This window comes from Sus scrofa, chromosome 15 (genome assembly GCF_000003025.6).
Source record: "Sus scrofa isolate TJ Tabasco breed Duroc chromosome 15, Sscrofa11.1, whole genome shotgun sequence".
In the NCBI taxonomy this organism is placed as follows: Eukaryota; Metazoa; Chordata; class Mammalia; order Artiodactyla; family Suidae; genus Sus; species Sus scrofa.
Genome location: NC_010457.5, coordinates 133467764 through 133485320, shown reverse-complemented (window position 1 = coordinate 133485320; position 17557 = coordinate 133467764). Strand labels below are relative to the sequence as shown.

General features: G+C 53.0%; 1 protein-coding gene across 3 annotated transcripts in view; it reads right to left on the bottom strand.

Annotated features, from left to right (window-relative positions):
* Nucleotides 5915-17557, bottom strand: part of NEU2 (neuraminidase 2) — an 86848-nt gene continuing 75205 nt past the window's right edge. For 2 of the 3 annotated variants that reach the window (XM_021074906.1, XM_021074907.1), the window contains 3 exons: nt 17141-17332; nt 11644-11862; nt 5915-10150 (listed from right to left, as the gene is read on the bottom strand). In XM_021074906.1, the coding sequence (XP_020930565.1) occupies nt 9212-10150; nt 11644-11844 (1140 nt within the window). In that variant the 5' untranslated portion in view covers nt 11845-11862; nt 17141-17332 and the 3' untranslated portion in view covers nt 5915-9211. The other variant, XM_013984592.2, reaches the window with a different exon arrangement.

The window sequence follows — 17557 nt, the reverse complement described above, 5'->3', positions numbered from 1 at the left end:
CCACACTCAGAATGTCACTGCAATATCTTGAAGAAGGAAACCGCTTCATATGTGGGAGGAATGTGATTCCGATGGCAAGGGCCAGCTGAGTGTCCTCAGACCCAGAGCCTCCTTGGCATAAGGCAGGGCCTGATGGCTCAACCAACGGCCCTCTTGAGTGAAGGCAAAGGAAAGGCGTTGACAGTGGTCAGGATGCCACTTCCTTTTGCGGGGATCCTTGAACTTCTGGTTCCAGGTAGGGGTGAGGCTGGGGTAGCTGCAGGGGCTGAGAGAGTCCAAGGCAGGACTGTGTGACTTTGAGCAAGTTGCCTGCCTCCCCAGGCCTCTGCTCTGACTTCATCAGATGAACAAAGTTAGAACAGGTCATGTTCAGGGCCCTTCTGACCTCTGTGATTCTAGAACTTTCTGTATGTGCGTCTATTTCGGGTCTTGAACCAGATGACAAACCACATCAGGGAGAAAGCAGCGATCACGATTTAGGAAGTGAAGAACAAACGCTTAATGGGCTGTGTAAAAGTATAAAAGGAAAAAGCCATTTCAGGGCATGCGAAGCTCAGGATGGGAGCTGTGCTTTACCATGGACCAGCTACACATCTCGAGAGACTTTAACTGTTCATCTTGGACTCAAGACTTCCTTTCAGGGCATTCAGTTTACAGAAATAATCACCAATGAGGATGAAGATGTAGTTGCAACGGTGTTCAATGCAGTGTATTTATAACTGAAAAAAATCTAAGGAACTTCAATTTCTTACACACAAGGAATCAGTAAATAATTTGTAGGCTGTCTCTCTGATGTGTCATCTTTTGCAAGAAAATATAAGAGGAAATGCTTATTATATACCCTCAAGTGGGACTAAAAAGCATGAACCGGTAATGATTTTGCAGCATAATCTCAGTTTTGGAGGAAAAAAAATGAGAAGGTCGCAGATAAAAGACCAGAAGAAAAAGTGCCTCTGGCTAGTGGGATTATGGGTGGTTTTTTCCTGCTTCTTTGTACTTCTAAAGGTTTGGCAGCTACGACTTTGAAACCCTCCCTTAAAAACAGTACAAAAATGGAATTTGAAAAAGTAACACCTTGCCAAAAGTACAGTCAGCTTTCCCACCCCTTCTGGGAGCAGTGTGATTTAAGTATCACATTTAAATCCTGGATTCCTTCCTCTCGTCTTCACACGGCGGGGATAGGATGCGGGCGGCAGCGTGGACTGGGCACTGAATTCTCACGATGCAGCACAAGGGCCTTTGAGCACCAAGCGCTCCAGCTCCTCCCGGCTCTGCATGAATTGCCAACTTCTTAGGCTCTAGGCTGGCAAGTCCGTAGAGCCGGGCCAACATCCCAGGTCCGCCTCCTACCCTCTCCTGCGAGGTGATGCCAGGGAAGGCTGCATGGTGCCCAGGGGCTAAGGACACAGGCTCCGAGACGGGCCAAGCAGAACTCCGCGTCCCAGAGCCCAGACACTTGCCCCCTTTGAGCTTCTTAAATGTTCTGGAAGAGATGATGGAGGCAACTCAGAACAGGTGTGGCCCAGGGAGGTGGTGGTGGGGGGGTGATGTTCCCTGGCGGCTCAGTGGCTGAAGCATCCAGCATTGCTCTTGCTGTGGTGCCGTTGCTGCTGTGGTGTGGGTTCCATCCTATATGCGGGCGTGGCAGAAAAAAAATGTGGGAACATTGGCCTGGGCTCAGAAAACCCCGTCACGCTGCTGGCCCTGCTTCAGTCCAGCTGTGCGGTCCCGAGGAAGCCAATACAAGGAGCTGGTCCTGGGTGGGGAGGAGAGGTCTGGAGGGAAACTCTGCCTGAATGCATACATGTGCATGTGTGTGCATGTGTGTGCGGCTTCGGCATGATTAAACCCGCAGGGGAGGAAGCAGAATCTGCTGTGGCCATGAGGGACCTCGCCGAAAGATGAGTCTTGTGGCTTTTTCATTTATGGTCTTGACACATTGCAGGCGGTGCCCACTGTCAGGAGTCAGGCCGTCCAGGGGCCACCTTGGCTACGCTCATGTTCCTTGGTCTTCCTGCTCCGGGCACATGTGTTTGTTAGAGGAACAAAGGTGGTGCCCTTGCCCAGAGTGGAAGGGGGCAGCCCCTGGATAGAGGGGCCGTGCACACAAGGGCTGCAGAACTTCTCTGTACCAGTGGCTTCACAACTTCAGAATCTTGTCACAATTCCTTGTCAGCCTTTCTCTTAGGCGATGCCAATTAGAAATGTATATTTAAGCTCCAGAATGGCCAAGGAGGGACCAGAGTTACCTTCCAAGCGCCCACAGATGGATTTGTGACAGAGGAAGGGCGCTGGTTGAGCCAGGGTGGGGGTGGACCACAGCTAATAGAGGAGAGCATTGCTGTAAGGGACCAGAAGAAAACCAGTGGGCTGCAAACGCACCGGCCCCAAGGGACGATTCACTGAAATCCTGTGGACCTTTATTCCCGGCCCAGAGAACATCCTTTTGACCCAGTTAGACAGGTGTGCCCAGCAGTACCTTCTCCTCTGCAGGCAAAGAAAAAGCCTGGGCAACGAGGAGCTTTGCCAACCTCTGCTCCCATCATCAACCACCCTCATCACCCTCGCTGGGGTCCAGGTGTTAAATCCCACCAGCGCTATGTGTATCACCAAGCACACCAGGCGGCGAGGGGGGTCTCGCAGAACTGGGAGGAGCTTCCTGCCTCTTGAACAGGAAGATGTATAGAATCCAGCAGCTTGGGCTCTATACCAGGATTGCTCCAAGTGTGCAAACTTTCTGTAGCATCAGAATCCTCTGGAGGGCGTGTTAAAACACAGCCTGCTAAGCCCCGCCCCTGGGCTTTCAGATTCGGAAGGTCTGTAGGATTCCGTGGGATTCTGTGGCTCTCTCACAACCCCCCGGGTGATGCTGCTGCTCCCGGGCCCACAGCGTGGATGCCGCTGCTCTATGGGGCAGGTGGACTCCAAGGGCAACACTGGGGAAAGGTCGGAGACTAAGGTCCCGGGGGGCCAGCAGCCACCTGGACACTGGTCAGATCCGGGCTCCGTGGCCGTGGCTCCTCGAGGGGAGCACAGTGTGCTGTTGTTTCTCCTGGGGCTGCTAAAGCGTCCCCTCCTTGCATTCTTGACCTCGTCATTCCGTTTTATATTCTCCTTATCACCGACCTGCACAGAGGTGCATTCCTCTAAGTTGCTGATGTGTCTCTCACCCACTTTATCCCATGAGGTACAAGTTCTTGAGGACAGTGGCTCTGTCTTGTCACCGTTGAATCGCCAGCTCCCAGAATGACGTCTGGTCCACCACTGACACTCAATGCTCCTTTGCGTTATGGTGGCCTTAACCACCCCAGGAAAGCAAACTGAACTCCTGGCCCCTGGAGTGGCTGGTGTGGGAAAGGTGGCCTTGGCCATGTCACTGACCCTGATCCATTCCCAGTTCCCTTAGTGGGCCTGTTCTGCAAAGTCACGGCCATGTGTGTGGCCATAGGACAGTCTACAGCAATACTCCATCGTCACCCCCATGGGCCATCCGACGTCTGCACAGAACAAAGGGGGGGGGAGTAAACAGGGACCTGATGGAAATGATGGCCCTGTCCTGGGGGTCCCCAACAGTGACGAGAGTACTGACCCCTCGGCAGAGGAGATTTCGGAGCTCTGGACTCTGGACAGCAGGGCATCTGGAGGCCTCCTTCGTCTTTGGGGAGGTTCTGGCCCTCAGCGAGCTGCCCCTTTTAGAGAGGCAGGGGCTGGAGGGATGGCTGCAGGAGGCAGCTGGCCTCCCCTGATCCGTCACGTGGGGCCAGTTGTTGGAGGACTGGCCACTAGTTGACCTTGAAGAGAAGGACCTGGATGGGGCCAAGGAGTCTTAGGTTAACAGTGAGCTCAGCCTTACATTCAATAGGCCAGATTGGGTCTTACCCTCCTGCCCACAGACAGCACCTCCTGGGACACGGCCCAGGTCCCTGTGGGCTGACGGGGGGGGGGGGGGAGTGGAAGGTTGCCATGGTAACACAGGCCCTCTCCCCTCTCCCGGGATCAAGGAAGGTCTGGATTCCCTGGGACTGATGGGGGTTCTGCAACCTCAGGAAAGGTTGCTTGTGACATCCCAGGTGCTAGAGGTCAAACTGTCACTTTCCTTGGGCCATCAGGTGTCCGGACTGACCCAAGAAAGGAATTACACGAGGCCATGACAGAAATGATCCCTTTTTTAGCTTCTCTTTTTCTGTATGTTTTTTGGCCACTGTGACCTTGAGGTGTCACCCCTTAGTCTCTTACAGTTCCAAGGGGCAGATGTCCCAAATCAGTTCCCCTGGGTGAATGTCCCGGCGTCAGCAGGGCCACGCTCCCTCCCGCCTGGCTGTAACTTTCCAGCTCCCTGAGCTGCTTTGCTTGTGTTCCTTGGCTTGTGGCTTCATCCATCCTTGAGGCCAGCAGCGTAGTGTTCTGTTTCGGTGTCACATCCCACGGTCTCTTTGTAGCCAACTGTCCCCCTGCCTCCCTGTGCCGCGGCCGCGAGCGATCTCCTCTGTGCCCCACCGCGATAACCAAGGATGGTCCCCTCATCTCAAGATGCCCAGCGTAATCCCCCTGCGAAGTCCCCTGTGGGAGGCCACAGTCACAGGGTTGCGGGATCAGGACACGGATCCCTTTAGGAGTTATCGTTCCACCTACCACACAGGCCTTATCAGGGCCTTGGCTGCTGCTCTCCAGGGGCAAGTGTACCAGCGGCCACATCCACTCTCCAGCCTTGGAATCCCTTCCTCAGTGGCTTCCAGAGCCGGTCCCCCAGGTGCCCGGAGTCCAGGCCATGGTCTCTGTTCCTGGAAGACCAAGAAATAAACGTGGCGAGACCACTCCAGACAGTGCAGTTAAAGATGGCTGCAGACACAGGGGTTGCACAGCTGGGCGGTAGCAACTCTGAGCTGCATTCCTACAAGGGCCGCGTCCAAGGGGCATTTCCAAGCCTGGAGCCCAGGTCGCCCTGTCTGTGCTAAAGAGAGTGTGGCCGAGGCCAGGCTTCCCTGATCTCTGCTGTGCCTGTACTCTGTTCATGGGGGTCACCAGGCAGTGCCCGGAGCAGGGCTGCTCCACCTGCCTCCCTCCAGCTTGGGCCTGGCAGTGCATGTACAATGGCCACGCACAGGGGGCATGGGCGCACGCGCGTGCGCGCACATACACACACACAGACCTGCACCAGCACCTAACGTCCCAGGCAGTAGCATTGGGGTCAAAACTGGCCCAGGCCCCACCCCGCATATGGAACCGTCGGGACCTGTGTAATTAACTTGGGAACCCTTTCCTGAGCCCTCGGAGCCTGAACTCTTGATATTTTCACTCCTGAGGTCCGGGCCTGAAGCATGGGTTCTTTGCATTGGTTTGATTATTTGTTTGACAGGTGTGTTTTAGGAGAAGGTGGGAGGAGGGAAGGGGTGTGCTGGAATTTTGTATCTGTGTGTGTGTGTGTGTGTGTGTGTGTGGACATCAATTACAGTAAAAATTCAGTTTCACTAAATGTATCCTGGACTGGATCCCAGATCAGAGAAAGGACCCTGGTGGAAAAACTGGTGCAATCTGAATCAGGTCTAGAGTTTAATGACTAGTAATGTACCGGGGTTAACATCTTAGTTTTGACAAATACACCACAGTTATGTAAGATGTTACCGTCAGGGGAGACAGGGTGTGGGGTATTTGGGAACGCTCTGCACTATCTTTACAACTTTTCTGTAAATCTAAAATTATTCTCCCACAAAAGTTCGTTACAAATGTTCTGTTTCCAGAGTTTCTGCTGTGGTACAGCAGATTAAGGATCTGGCATCGTCTCTGCGGCAGTGCAGGTTTGATCCCCAGCCCAGCACAGTGGGTTAAGGATCCTGCATCATGGCCACAGCTGTGGTGGAGGTTGAAGCTGTGGCTCAGATTTAATCCCTGGCATGGGAACTTCCATATGCCAAGGGTGTGGCAAAAAAAAGGAGGAGGGGGGAGAAAAAGAAATTCAGTTCCAAAGTGTTTACAACCCAATGCAATATAGTGATTGGGAGGTTTAACTAGCAAATCCACTTTTCAGTTCAATGTTTATGTTTTTTTTTTTAATTGAGGTATAACACACATAGACTGGGGCGCACAAATCTTATTCACAGCTCATTAGGTTTTTAACTTATGGAATCACCCACCTAACCAGCACCAGATCAAACAAGAGAATGTCACGAGCATCCAGAAGTTTCCTTCTACCCCCTTCCTAGGGCACAGCTGGTTTATATAGCATAGATTGGTCTTGCTTGTCCTTAAATTTCGTATAAATAGAATCGTAAAATAAGTACTCTTTGGAGTCTGGCTTCTTGCACTCAACACAATGTCTGAAAAATCATCCATGCAATTGCATGCAGTAGTTCATTCTTTTATCGTGTACTATTCCCCAGCTGAGCTGTCCATTCTATTTTTGATTGGCAGTTGGGTTGTTTTCAGTGTGGGACTCCCATGAAGGAAGCTGCCATGAACATTTGCATACGTGTCTTTGGCAGATGTATGTGTTCATTTCTCTGAGAAATATACTTCAGAGTGGAATTGCTGGATCATAGAGTAGTTATTTCATGTTCAGTTTGAGCAGATATTACCAAACAGCTCTCCAAAGAAGATATTCGGATTACACTTCTTCCAGAAATGTCTGAGTGGTCACTTCACAACCTTGCCAATACCTGCTGTTATTAATCCTTTTAATATTCGTCATTCTAGTGATAAGTATGTCATGGTTTTAATTTGCATTTCCTGGATGACATGGGTTTGACAGCCTTTAAGACATCCTCTTTGGTGAAGTGACTGTTCAAGCCTTTGGCCCATTTTTAACTGGATTTTCTTATTGATTTGTAGAAGCTCTTTATATATTCTGGAAATAAGCCCTTTGTGAGATATATATATATATCCTAAATATCTTCTCCCCATTTATGACTTTTCTTTTCCGACTCTCTTTTGATCAGCTCAGCTTTATCCACATCAACTGTTATTTTTTTTAAAAAAAATTTCAACTCAGAAGACTTTGGCGTTGGTATACATTTAGAACAAGAAGGAACTTTAGAAACCATTTGTGCCAGTGGGTCTTGATCTTTATGTCCACTAGAATAACCTGAGGAGCTTTTGAAGAAATACCCATGTCTGGGCATCAGCATGGTTAAATGCTCCCCAGAAAATTCGAATAAGCAGTTGGATTTGAGGCCCACTGACCTCTGTGAAAGGAGGGAGCTTAAGAGAGTGATGTTTGCTTGGCAGTAGCCAGATGCTCCATTTTATCCCTGCCTCTTCTCAAGACTTTGGCAGGTGACTGACTCTTGCAGGAGAGTAGACAGAGGCCGGCCCCGGGCACAATCTTCAATGGGTCTTTCTGAATTAAACCTTGGGTGTACCTGGTAGAGCCTGGTTAATGCCCACTGCCATGGTATAACTATTCCCAGCATCCTCCTTCCACGCTCGAAAGAGCCCCAGTTGAGGTAGCGTACTGCCCTACCTTCAAGCTTCTGGAGGGCACCCTGCCCCTGGCTTGCCTGCCCTCATCCTCACCCTCCTGCTTTGGCCTCCACCCCCCCCCACACACTTACTGCCACCTTTGCGGGGTTTGGAGGATTCCAGGTGAGCACCCCTGAAACCAAGGGGCCTGACTTTCCACCCCAGCAATGACCAGGCCCTATTTCCTCATCCTTCCAGCTGGATTTCTTAAAATCCCACCCAGAGAAGCAGCACCAGGAGGCCAGTGTGGGAACCGCACCCAGAACCAAAGCCACATCTTCAGCTCCCACACTGTGAAGGATCCATCTCAGCGCTGCCTGGCCTCACGGAGGCACGGTGCAGCCCCAAGAACCCGTGGCCGCTATCACTGGGCCCCTGCCATCAACTGTTACATTGATCTGATGGATCAAAGAGTGGGGCTCTGCTGGGGGCGGGGGCACAAGCCCTCTCTTCCACGGGGACAAGTGACAAAGGCCCCTGAAGACCCCGGAGCTCAGAGAGGAGTCAGCCTCCTCCACCCCAGCTGGGCCCTCTCTCAGGGTGTCTCAAGACGGGGGGTGGGGGGGCAGCCTTCTCCTGCTCTTCCCGTAAGAGCTACACAAGCACAGCTCCCTTCCCCCGCTTCTCTCCCAGCCTCCACATGGTGGCACACCTGTCACCCCAAAGACGAATGCTCCAGACCAGCTCCGCGCCACAGATGCACATCCAACAGCCCAAACCTCCGGCCCCCTCCATTCTTTTGAATTACCTGATTCATTGGCATTTCATTCCCACCTGTAGCCACATCACCTACAGAAGAATGATACACTGTGGCTGTAGTGGCTCAAAAAGGTAGATCCATGTCCTAACCCCAGAATCTGTGAACGTGACTTTATCTGGAAAAGAGTCTTTGCAGATGGAACTACATGAAGGACCATCCTAGATTTTCCAGGTGGGTCTTAGACCCAATGACAAGTGACCTTCTAAGAGACAGAAGAGAAGGCAGAGGAGGAGGAGAAATGGACGCAAAGACAGAGGCAGATGTGAAAGTGATGCAGCCACAAGCCGAGGGGGCCCAGGACCACCAGAAGCCGGATGAGGCCAGGAAGGACTCTCCCCCAGAGCCCTGGCACCTTGCTTTGGGACTTTCAGCCTCCAGAACAATGAGAGGATAAATTTCTGCTGTCTTAAGACACTAAGTCAAAAGGAAAAAAAAAAAAAAAAAAAGACACTAAGTCAGTGGTAATTTGTTGCAGCAGCTCCAGGAAACTAACCCAATGACTTAAACCCATTTAATTTTCCAAGACCCTGCCTTACCTCCCTGCAAAGCTGTCCCCAAGCTCCCTGCTCTCAAGCATTGCTCAGACCCACACAGACAGACAGACAGACAGACAGACATGTATGTGTCTGCTAAGTGACATCTCTGTCCAGGAACGTGCCGAGCATTTGCTAAGAAGAAACGGGCTGATCTAGATCATTTATCAAGAGCTGCAGAAGGGCTGGGTCACTGCGGGGAGCAGCAGACTGAGCCAAGGGGCTCCAGGAAGCCAGTTCCTTCAGGGTCTGGGCTGAAAATAGATTCTCCTGCTGAGACCTCGCAGGAGGAGAGGAGCCCAGAGGCAGGCACGGGCTTTCAGCAAAGGGAACAGCATGCAAGGCTGCCTCCCAAGGCCAGGGGGTGCCGGGGTAGGGGGTGGGATGGGGGCATGGAGGAAGGAAACCCCCAGCCCGGCAGAGGGGAGCTCCCTCCTTGGGCAGCACGCAGAGGGCTCACGGCTCATTGCAGCAAAAATGCAGCTGGGAAGGCTTGTTTCAGGGTGAACATGACAAAGACAATCTCCTCATAATCATTTGATTCATACAGACACCCAAACTGGGGTGACCCGTCGGGGCCGGCGCCCATGCTCTGGAGGTCTGAGTAAGCGCAGCTGCCCGTGGCCAGCAGGGCGGGCTCTGACCAGGCCAAGGGCGCGGGGGCCTGTCGGTTCAGGTACACGCCCAGGTTGGATCTTCGCTTCGGGTCAGTCGGGTGGGTGTAGAGCAGCCACTGGTGTGGGGAGTCCGGCCCCCCTCGGGGGCTGGGGAAGCTGATGATGCTCCCCTGGCAGCCGTGCGGAGGCTCCACGAGCTGCTTTACTGGCTGGGTCTCCCCGAAATCGAGCCCGCCGTTGGTGCTCTGGGCCTGGACCCTGGCTTGGAGGCGGCTCCTCGCGTTCAGATACACCACCCTCTGTTCTGCATCTCCGACTTCGGCCACCTGGCACTCCAGGGTGTCCAGGGCCACGAAGCTGCCTCGTGCCCACGTGTGCCCGTGGTCATGGCTGACCAAGCAGAAGGCGGAGGGGGCGGGTGCCCGCGGAAAGGGGAGGTTGCGGTAAGCGTAGGCTGGCACCAGCAGGCTCTGCGTCTGGTTGTGCAGCTGCAGGCAGTGGCCCGGGCCCACCGCGAAAGTGGCCCAGTCCTTGTGGGCCGGGCCAATGACGGAGTCCGTGAGGTCTCTGGCGGGGCTCCAGGACCTCCCATGGTCTGTGCTGGTGACCTGGCACAGCCGTGTCAAGTTGACCCTGGTCTGGAGCTGGTGGTGCTCAGACACCTGCCCGGGGATGGCAATGAAGAAGAGGAAAAGGGTCCCCGTCTTCTTGTCATACAGGGGGCTGGGGTTCATGGACCGGTGGCCCTCCAGCTGGGCTTGGGCCACCGCCTCCTGCGGGTGCCACTGCAGGTGAGAGAAGGAGAAGCTGTGAAATGGCTGTGACTCAAGTGACAGCGGCTGCGCTCTGCGAGCGGGTGTTTTTTCCGGGGTTAAGGATCAAGGGTCATATGGAGGAGACCGCTTGGCCCAGGGCTCATTCACCCTCACATGCTTCCTAGGGCAGAAGCTGGGGCCCTGCCTCCCTCCAAGGCAGCCCACCCTTCGGTCCAATGGTTGCTGTTCCCACCCCCACCGACATCCGTCACAGGGCGCCTAGGATGTTTAGGCCCCAAGTCCAAAGACGATACAGGCGCCGGCTATGCTCAGCTTCATCCTGTCTCTTTGTACCAGCCCAGATCAGCGTCCCATTCTTGAAAAGTAAAGCCCCAGTAATAACTACATAGTCTGCCAGCGTGGCACAGGACATGACAAATCATGTCCTGTCTTCTATGTGTCATATTCCACTGATGCAGCCTAGGAGGGGGGCAGCACCCCGAGCCTAAGGACTCACGGGGAGCTCCACAGGCCCGCGTCTATGTCATTTATGCTGCAACTATGCTGTTTATCCCTATTAATCAACTGCTATCCTCCAGTGAGCAATGGTAAGTGCACACACGGGGCCGAGAGTCTAATATCCATGGTCTCATATAACCCTAACCCCTAGCTTCTGGGGGACAGATATTACTAGCTTTGTCTTACACCTGTAGAACGAGAGCTTTAGATGGTGCCTTGGGCAGCGAGGCCCAAGGCCATACTTCTGGTAAAGAGCAGAACCAGGACTTGAACCCAGGACCATCTGCTTAAAATCCGTGCTCCGAACAACTCATAGGAGATATGGACCACAAAGGAAAGATCAAAATGATGCTAAGCCCTTCACATGTGACACGCCAGCCTTGAGCATCTTCATCAGAATTGCTTGGCCTTCACACTGGAGCTCAGGACACAAGCAGTCATCCCGACCACCCAGCCCAGGTTAATCTCACTCAAAGGGTACAAGCCCCCAGGGACGGGATGCCGAACTGGTCTTCCCTCAGGTTCTCAAGGATGGAAGGAGACCTTCCCAGAATCAGTTTCCCTGGCTGACTTGTAATAAAGAATAGGCAAAAAATAAAAAAGAAGAAGGAGTTCCCTTCTTGACTCAGAGGTTAACAGACCCCACTAGGATCCATGAGGTCGTGGGTTCAATCCTGGCCTTTCCCAGTGGGTTAAGGTGGGTTAAGGGTCTCGTGCTGCTGTGAGCTGCAGTGTAGGCCAGCGGCTACAGCTCTGATTGGATCCTTAGCCTGGGAGCCTCCATACGCCCGTGGGTCCGGCCCTAAGATAGCCAAAAAAAAAAAAAAAAAAGAAAGAAAAAAAGAAAAAAGCAGATGCTGCCAGGCCAACTGAACATGTTTGAGACCTGGGCCAGCACTTGGGGACACCTCCTCTGCCCTCCCCCGATGTCCCCAGACAGCCATCTAAAGATGGGCTGGTCCCCGGGCTCCCGGCAGAGCTCTGGTCGCCACTTCCTGCCTTACCCGGACCTGGCGGGTGGACGCATCGTAGCTTCCCCTGCGCAGGACAATCAGCTTCGCGTGCTCGTCCTTCTTGCTCGCCCGCTTCTCCGCAAAGGCCAGCAGGGTCTTCTGCTGAGGCAAGTAGAGCAGAGCGGGGATTCTGTAGGCGTGGGCTCCGGTCTGGAACACAGTCTCCTTGTGCAGGACGGGGCAGGACGCCATGGGGCTGGAGGGTGGGCGCTGCAACAGAAAAGACGGCCCCTCCCTGCAGTTGCATCGTGGGATGGGGCCAGACACGTGGTGCTCACCCCGCAGGCGAGCTGGCGACACTGGGTGGCCTGTCCTCCCCCACACGGCTCGCCCCCCTTTGCGCCGTCCCACGTCCCCGTGCCAAGGCCCACGCGCCTCCCGGGGAGTCCGTCACCGCTCATATCTGTGAGGCATTCGCAGCAGGTATTTGGAAAAGCGTATTTTGGTTGATATTTTTATCATAAGTTGACAAACCTCCTTATGACAAATTTGTGATAACCTTTGGCTGCTTTTGCCAACCCCCACACATCAACCAGACGCTTCACCCCGAGCGGGAGAGGGCTGGCCGGGTGGCGTTCTGCAGCTGTCCGACTGCCAGAAAATGACACATGCAGTTTTTTATAACTCCAGAGCCCTAGAAAGCTGTCTTAGAAAAGCAGGGGCGGTGGGAAGAGCTTGGATTCCTAAGATCCCCTCCACCCCAGGCTGCCCGAGGCTAAGGCCTGTGTGGGCTCTTCCCTGGGGCAGGGAGGGGGCGGTGGGAACTGCACTTCGAGAGGCGCCCCCGCCCCCCACAGCTCTCCCAGGCTGGGAGGATCCTCCAGAGCTACAAGGAAACAAAAATTAAAAATAAGCATCTGGCCAAAAAGGGTCTGGAGGGCCAGAGGTAACTCCCTGATGCTGCCTGACGGTGGGCTTGGTGCTGGGCCACCTGGGTCCCTTTCGGGGGACTGAAAAGACCCTCCTCCAGAAAGGTGGGTATCTGGGGACCGGTCTGTTTAGAATATAAAGATCCGCCCCCCGGTCCTAACTGCCTACTCCTCAGGGCCCCAGCTCCAGGCTCCCCATGAATTCAGAGGAGGTTTTTCTGGGACTCACAGCTCAGCTTCTCCCTCTGCCTGTCTGGCTGCCTTCCTTTCCTTTCAACAGTGCTGACCCCAGGAGGCGCCCCAGAAACCACCTGTGTCGGAGCCCGATTCTTGGGGAGCCCCACTAGCGATGCTGTGTTTGGGGAGGAAAACTGAAGCCGCACAGCCTCTCCTCTGTACACCCTTTCGGATGCTTGCTTATTTCCCTCCCAAGCTGTGTATTATCTATTTAAAACGGCTTTAACATGTTTGAGAAAGAAATGGAATCTATCAATATTTTATTCATTCCATTATGAATATTATTGCTAGGACAATGCCAAGATACGTGATTGCCTAAAAACATGGGTAGAAGAACTAAGTTTTGTTTTGATGTGTGTTGGCTGTGCTTGCGGCATGCAAATGTCCCTGGGCCAGGTACTGAACCCTCACCACAGCAGTGACGATGCCATATCCTTAACCCCTAGGCCACCAGGGAGCTCCGGAACTAAGTCTCCATACTAAAATCTAGACGGGCAAAGGGCAGTCCAGGAAAACAGGGCTCGGACGGAAGACATCAGTTGGCTCAACTGAAACTCTGTTATGAAAACATAGAAGGGAAAGCATCCAATATGATTAAAAATATAAATAAAATAGGGGAGAAAGAGGCAGTTCAACCGTGTTCTCTAGAAAATTGAGGAAGGGATCGTTTAAGCTCTTGGGCATTTACCTAGATGTAGAATTGCCAGTCTTATGGTGATTCTAGGTTTAACTTTTTGAGGAGCGGCCAGGCCATTTCCACATCAGCTGCACCCTTTTCCACTCCCACCAGCTGTGTATTAAGTTCCAATCCCTCCGCATCCCCCTTAACACGGGTTATTGTGGCTTTTTTGGTAACAGCCATGCCAGTGCGTGTGAAGTAGCTGACAGTGGTTTGATTTGCATTGGACGCCATGATGACTCATGACGACGGGTATCTTTACAAGACTTATTGGCTGTTGGAGCTGGACTTGAGCCTGGAGGTGATGGGACGACGTCAGATTTGTTTAGGCAAGGGAGTGGTCGCACGGGACTTACTCTTTAGGAAATCCCTCTTTGTGCTTTAGGGAACAGAGGCCGAGCAAAGGCGAGTCTGTTGCAATTTACCAGGTGAGATAGAAGGAAAGCCTGGATGAAGCAGAGGCAGTGACCACTGAAAGAGGAGGCTGGCTCTTACAGATGGGAAGCGGTCAAATTAATAGGGTTGGGAAGGCAAATGAGGGAGGAGTTGAGAATGCCCCAGTTTAAAGTAGTCTGAAGTGATTTCCAGAGCGTCTGGGACTGTTTTCCGGATTCCTCTTTTAGACTCTGATCTCCTTTAGGGCGGGGGCAAATTGATTCATTCCTATTGCAAATAGTTCTTGTGCTCCGCATAGTTCTAGGAACTTAGATGCTTCATAAATAAAACACAGATTCCCTGGCCTTGTGGAGTTTGTGTTCTAGCAGCGATGGCTGGGTTATTATTGTTGCCAAAAATCAAACAGTGCTTGCTAGGGCTGGGACCTGTCTGAGCACCTGATAGGGAAAGCCTTATTTGATCTCAAAAATGCCCCACACATGCCCTGCCCTCTATAAAAACCTGTGAGGCTGAGGGCAATGCCCCGATGGAAGGGATGCGAAGTAAAGCAGGGAAGCTGGGGGCACACGCTAACCCCAGCACCCACGGGTAGCTTGTGTATTTGCCATGTGTGTATTAAGCCAAAGTTGGCACGGGACGGGGGTGGGGAGGGAACGAGGGAGCTCGGCCTCCGCTCTGGGACTCTTTCCCACTCCAGCAACTCGGCAGTGGCCCAAATGCACACTCCCACCAGCATCACCAACCCCAAACATCTTCGTAATAATAGTAGCAAACACTTCAGTGGTCCTTACAAGGTACTGGGCGCTCTTTATGTCCTCTATAAATATTTTTAAAAATATGTTCTGTAAATTGTATTTACAAACTATTATTTGTGATTTACAAATATTCATTCATTTAATCCCACAACACTCCCATGACATATACACGACTGTTATCCCACTGTACAGATGGGGAAACTGAACTCACCCGGCCCTTAAGGGTCCGAGCTAGAGCTAAAGACGCTTTTAACCCCATGCAGTACCGTCCCCAAGAGGAATTCCGGAAAATGCCCTCTTCCTGAACCTCATTACATTTCCAGGGGTGCTTTGGCACCTCATTGTAGGGAGCTGGCTCTCTGGACCCAGCACTGGCTCCAACTGGCTTAGGGGAAGAGAACTGAATTAGGAGTCAAAAAATTCAGCTTCTGGTCCTTGATCTACTCCTAACAGGTGTGTATTTTTGCATAAGAACCCACCACACTGGTTGTGTCTCCCTACCTGGCAGGAAGGGAGCTGTGGGAGGCGCTGTGCAGGGAGGGGCTGAGTGGGAACCTGACTCCCGGCGGAGCGGAGGGGCCTCAGCACAATCCGATCTCACACTCCAGCATCAGGTAATTAGAGAGATGACAGGGTCAGGTTGCACTTCAAGAAACTGCCACTTCGGAGTTCCTGTCGTGGCTCAGCGGTTAACGAGTCTGACGAGCATCCATGAGGATGCAGGTTCGATACTTGGCCTTGCTCAGTGGGTTAAGGATCCAGCATTGCTGTGAGCTGTGGTGTAGGTCGCAGACGTAGCTCGGATCTGGCATTGCTGTGGCTCTGGTGTAGGCTGGCAGCTGCAGCTCAGATTTGACCCCTAGCCTGGGAACCTCCATATGCCACAGATGTGGACCTAAAAAAAAAAAAAAAACTCTGCCATTTCAATTGGTCAAAAATAGTTGAATAGCAGTCCTGCCTGAGGCTACCAGCAGCTGACATGTTTTGTGGCCTCACGGGTGTGGAGCCCAGAACTTAGCCTCTTATACCAGAAAGTTCACTTGTCTCCACGCAGCCCGCACAACCCTCGGGGCCGGCGCCAGCGCTCCTATCTCAGAAGGAGGAAGCTGAGAAGTGGGCCAGGGAGGCGGAGGCTGATATCGTAGAGGTGGCATGGGGGAGGGTAGATCTGAGCCTGGATCCGCCGGATTTCAGAACCCACACCCCTAACCACTGGGACCACCTGCCACAGGACCAGGTGAACCTCTGAAGTCTGAAAGGCGTCCTCAGAAAAGGCAAGCCGTGGCGGGTGCCCACTTGCGTCTCTCTCTGCTGTTGGCAGCACAGCCTGAAGGGCACCGTTCAGATCCAGGGCCCTGGATTCAGCATCCACGTGCCCACGTCGGGAAGATAACTGGGCAGTTTACAAATCTGTATTTAGCCTCTTATGTGTGCCAGATAAACAGATAAGCCCCCATCCCTGCCCTCAGGGAGCCCAAAAAAGGAGATCCAATAAATTGGGGGAGCAGGAGAGCAGCCCGGGAAGAGCCTTAATCTTGGGTCAGTTTGGGGTGGCACACTTGCCCATTGGCCGCCATGTTGAAATGATGCCTCTCTCCAAAGAGCAGGCAGCTGCCTGCATCTCATCTGCCAAGAGCACCGGCAGAGCAAGGCTGTGGGGCAGCAAGCCTGAAGTTTTCCCCAAGAAAATCCCATTTCCGGGGGCTCAACAACCCAGCAGGATTCCTGCCCCAGCCTGCGGGGGGCTCTCTTGACACTCCTGCAGGACAAGACCACGGAGCATCCTTCTGGAAGTCCAGGCTGATAAGAGCTTGGGGGCAGAATCAGGAGTTTTCCCCAGCTGAGCCTTCTCCCCACATTCCCCATCTGACAAGATCTCTGGACACCCCAAGAACACAGCAGGTACCATATCGGGGGGTGGAGGGGCCGAGAACTGGCAGGCTCTTTCAAACTGCCATCATCTGAGGCATCCCCGAATATCACACCATCTCTCCAGAATTACCTGGTGCGGAAGAACTCTTGTTTATGCCAACAAAGAAGCAGGTGGTCGGAGTTCCCTGGTGGCTCAGCGGGTTAAGGATCCGGTGTTATCACTGCTGTGGCGTGGGTTCAGTCCCTGGCCTGGGAATTTTTACATGCTGTGGGTGCAGCAAAGAAAGAAAGAAAGAAACAAACAAACAAACAAATAAGCAAACAGGGGGTCAACTCCGAGAGACGCCATACCTCAAGGAATGTTCTCGGTTGGATCCTAGGGCCTGGATGGGAAGTCAGAGGGTGTGAGCAGAAGCCATGGGAACCCAGCTTCTAAAATAGTACAGCTCCCACATTCCCCCTGGAGTTTCAAGGTCTCCCCATCGGGCTTGTGCCTATAAACACCTAAGGGAGGCCCCGACCTCTGCCACCCACGCACCTGCTGGCAGGTGCCAGGGCGATGTCGGTGCAGACCCAGCATTGGCCCAATTAGGATGCTGCCTCTCATTAGCCCGAAAGAAGTCTGTCCGGTTCTCTGAGCTGAATCAGAATGAGCCACAGGCAGCCTGAGGCAAGCTCACCTCTTAAATGCAGGCATCAACAAATTGTGGACACAGAGGGAAACAGACTTCCTGGGATGTGGGAGAGTCTGGAAGTTCAGGAACGGGGAAGTGGAGGGGCTTGACAGCAGGCAGGACTTGGCTTCACTCTGGCTCTGCTGCTCTGGGTGAGCAGGACAGCTTCTTGATGTCTTGGGACTTCATTTTCTGCCCCTAAAAAATCAGAGCAAAAATATCACAGTGGACTCCAAGCCACATGAACACAGACCATACGCCTTGTCTGCCGCTACAACCCAGCATCGAGAGCGTTTCTGACACATCACTGATGCTGCATCGATAATGTGTCAGCAACCGAGCGATGGATGGTGCTGCCGTGCAGAGCCGACAACATGAGGGTTGCACATGAAAACCCATCCCAACCCCTTAGCCCAGCATCTG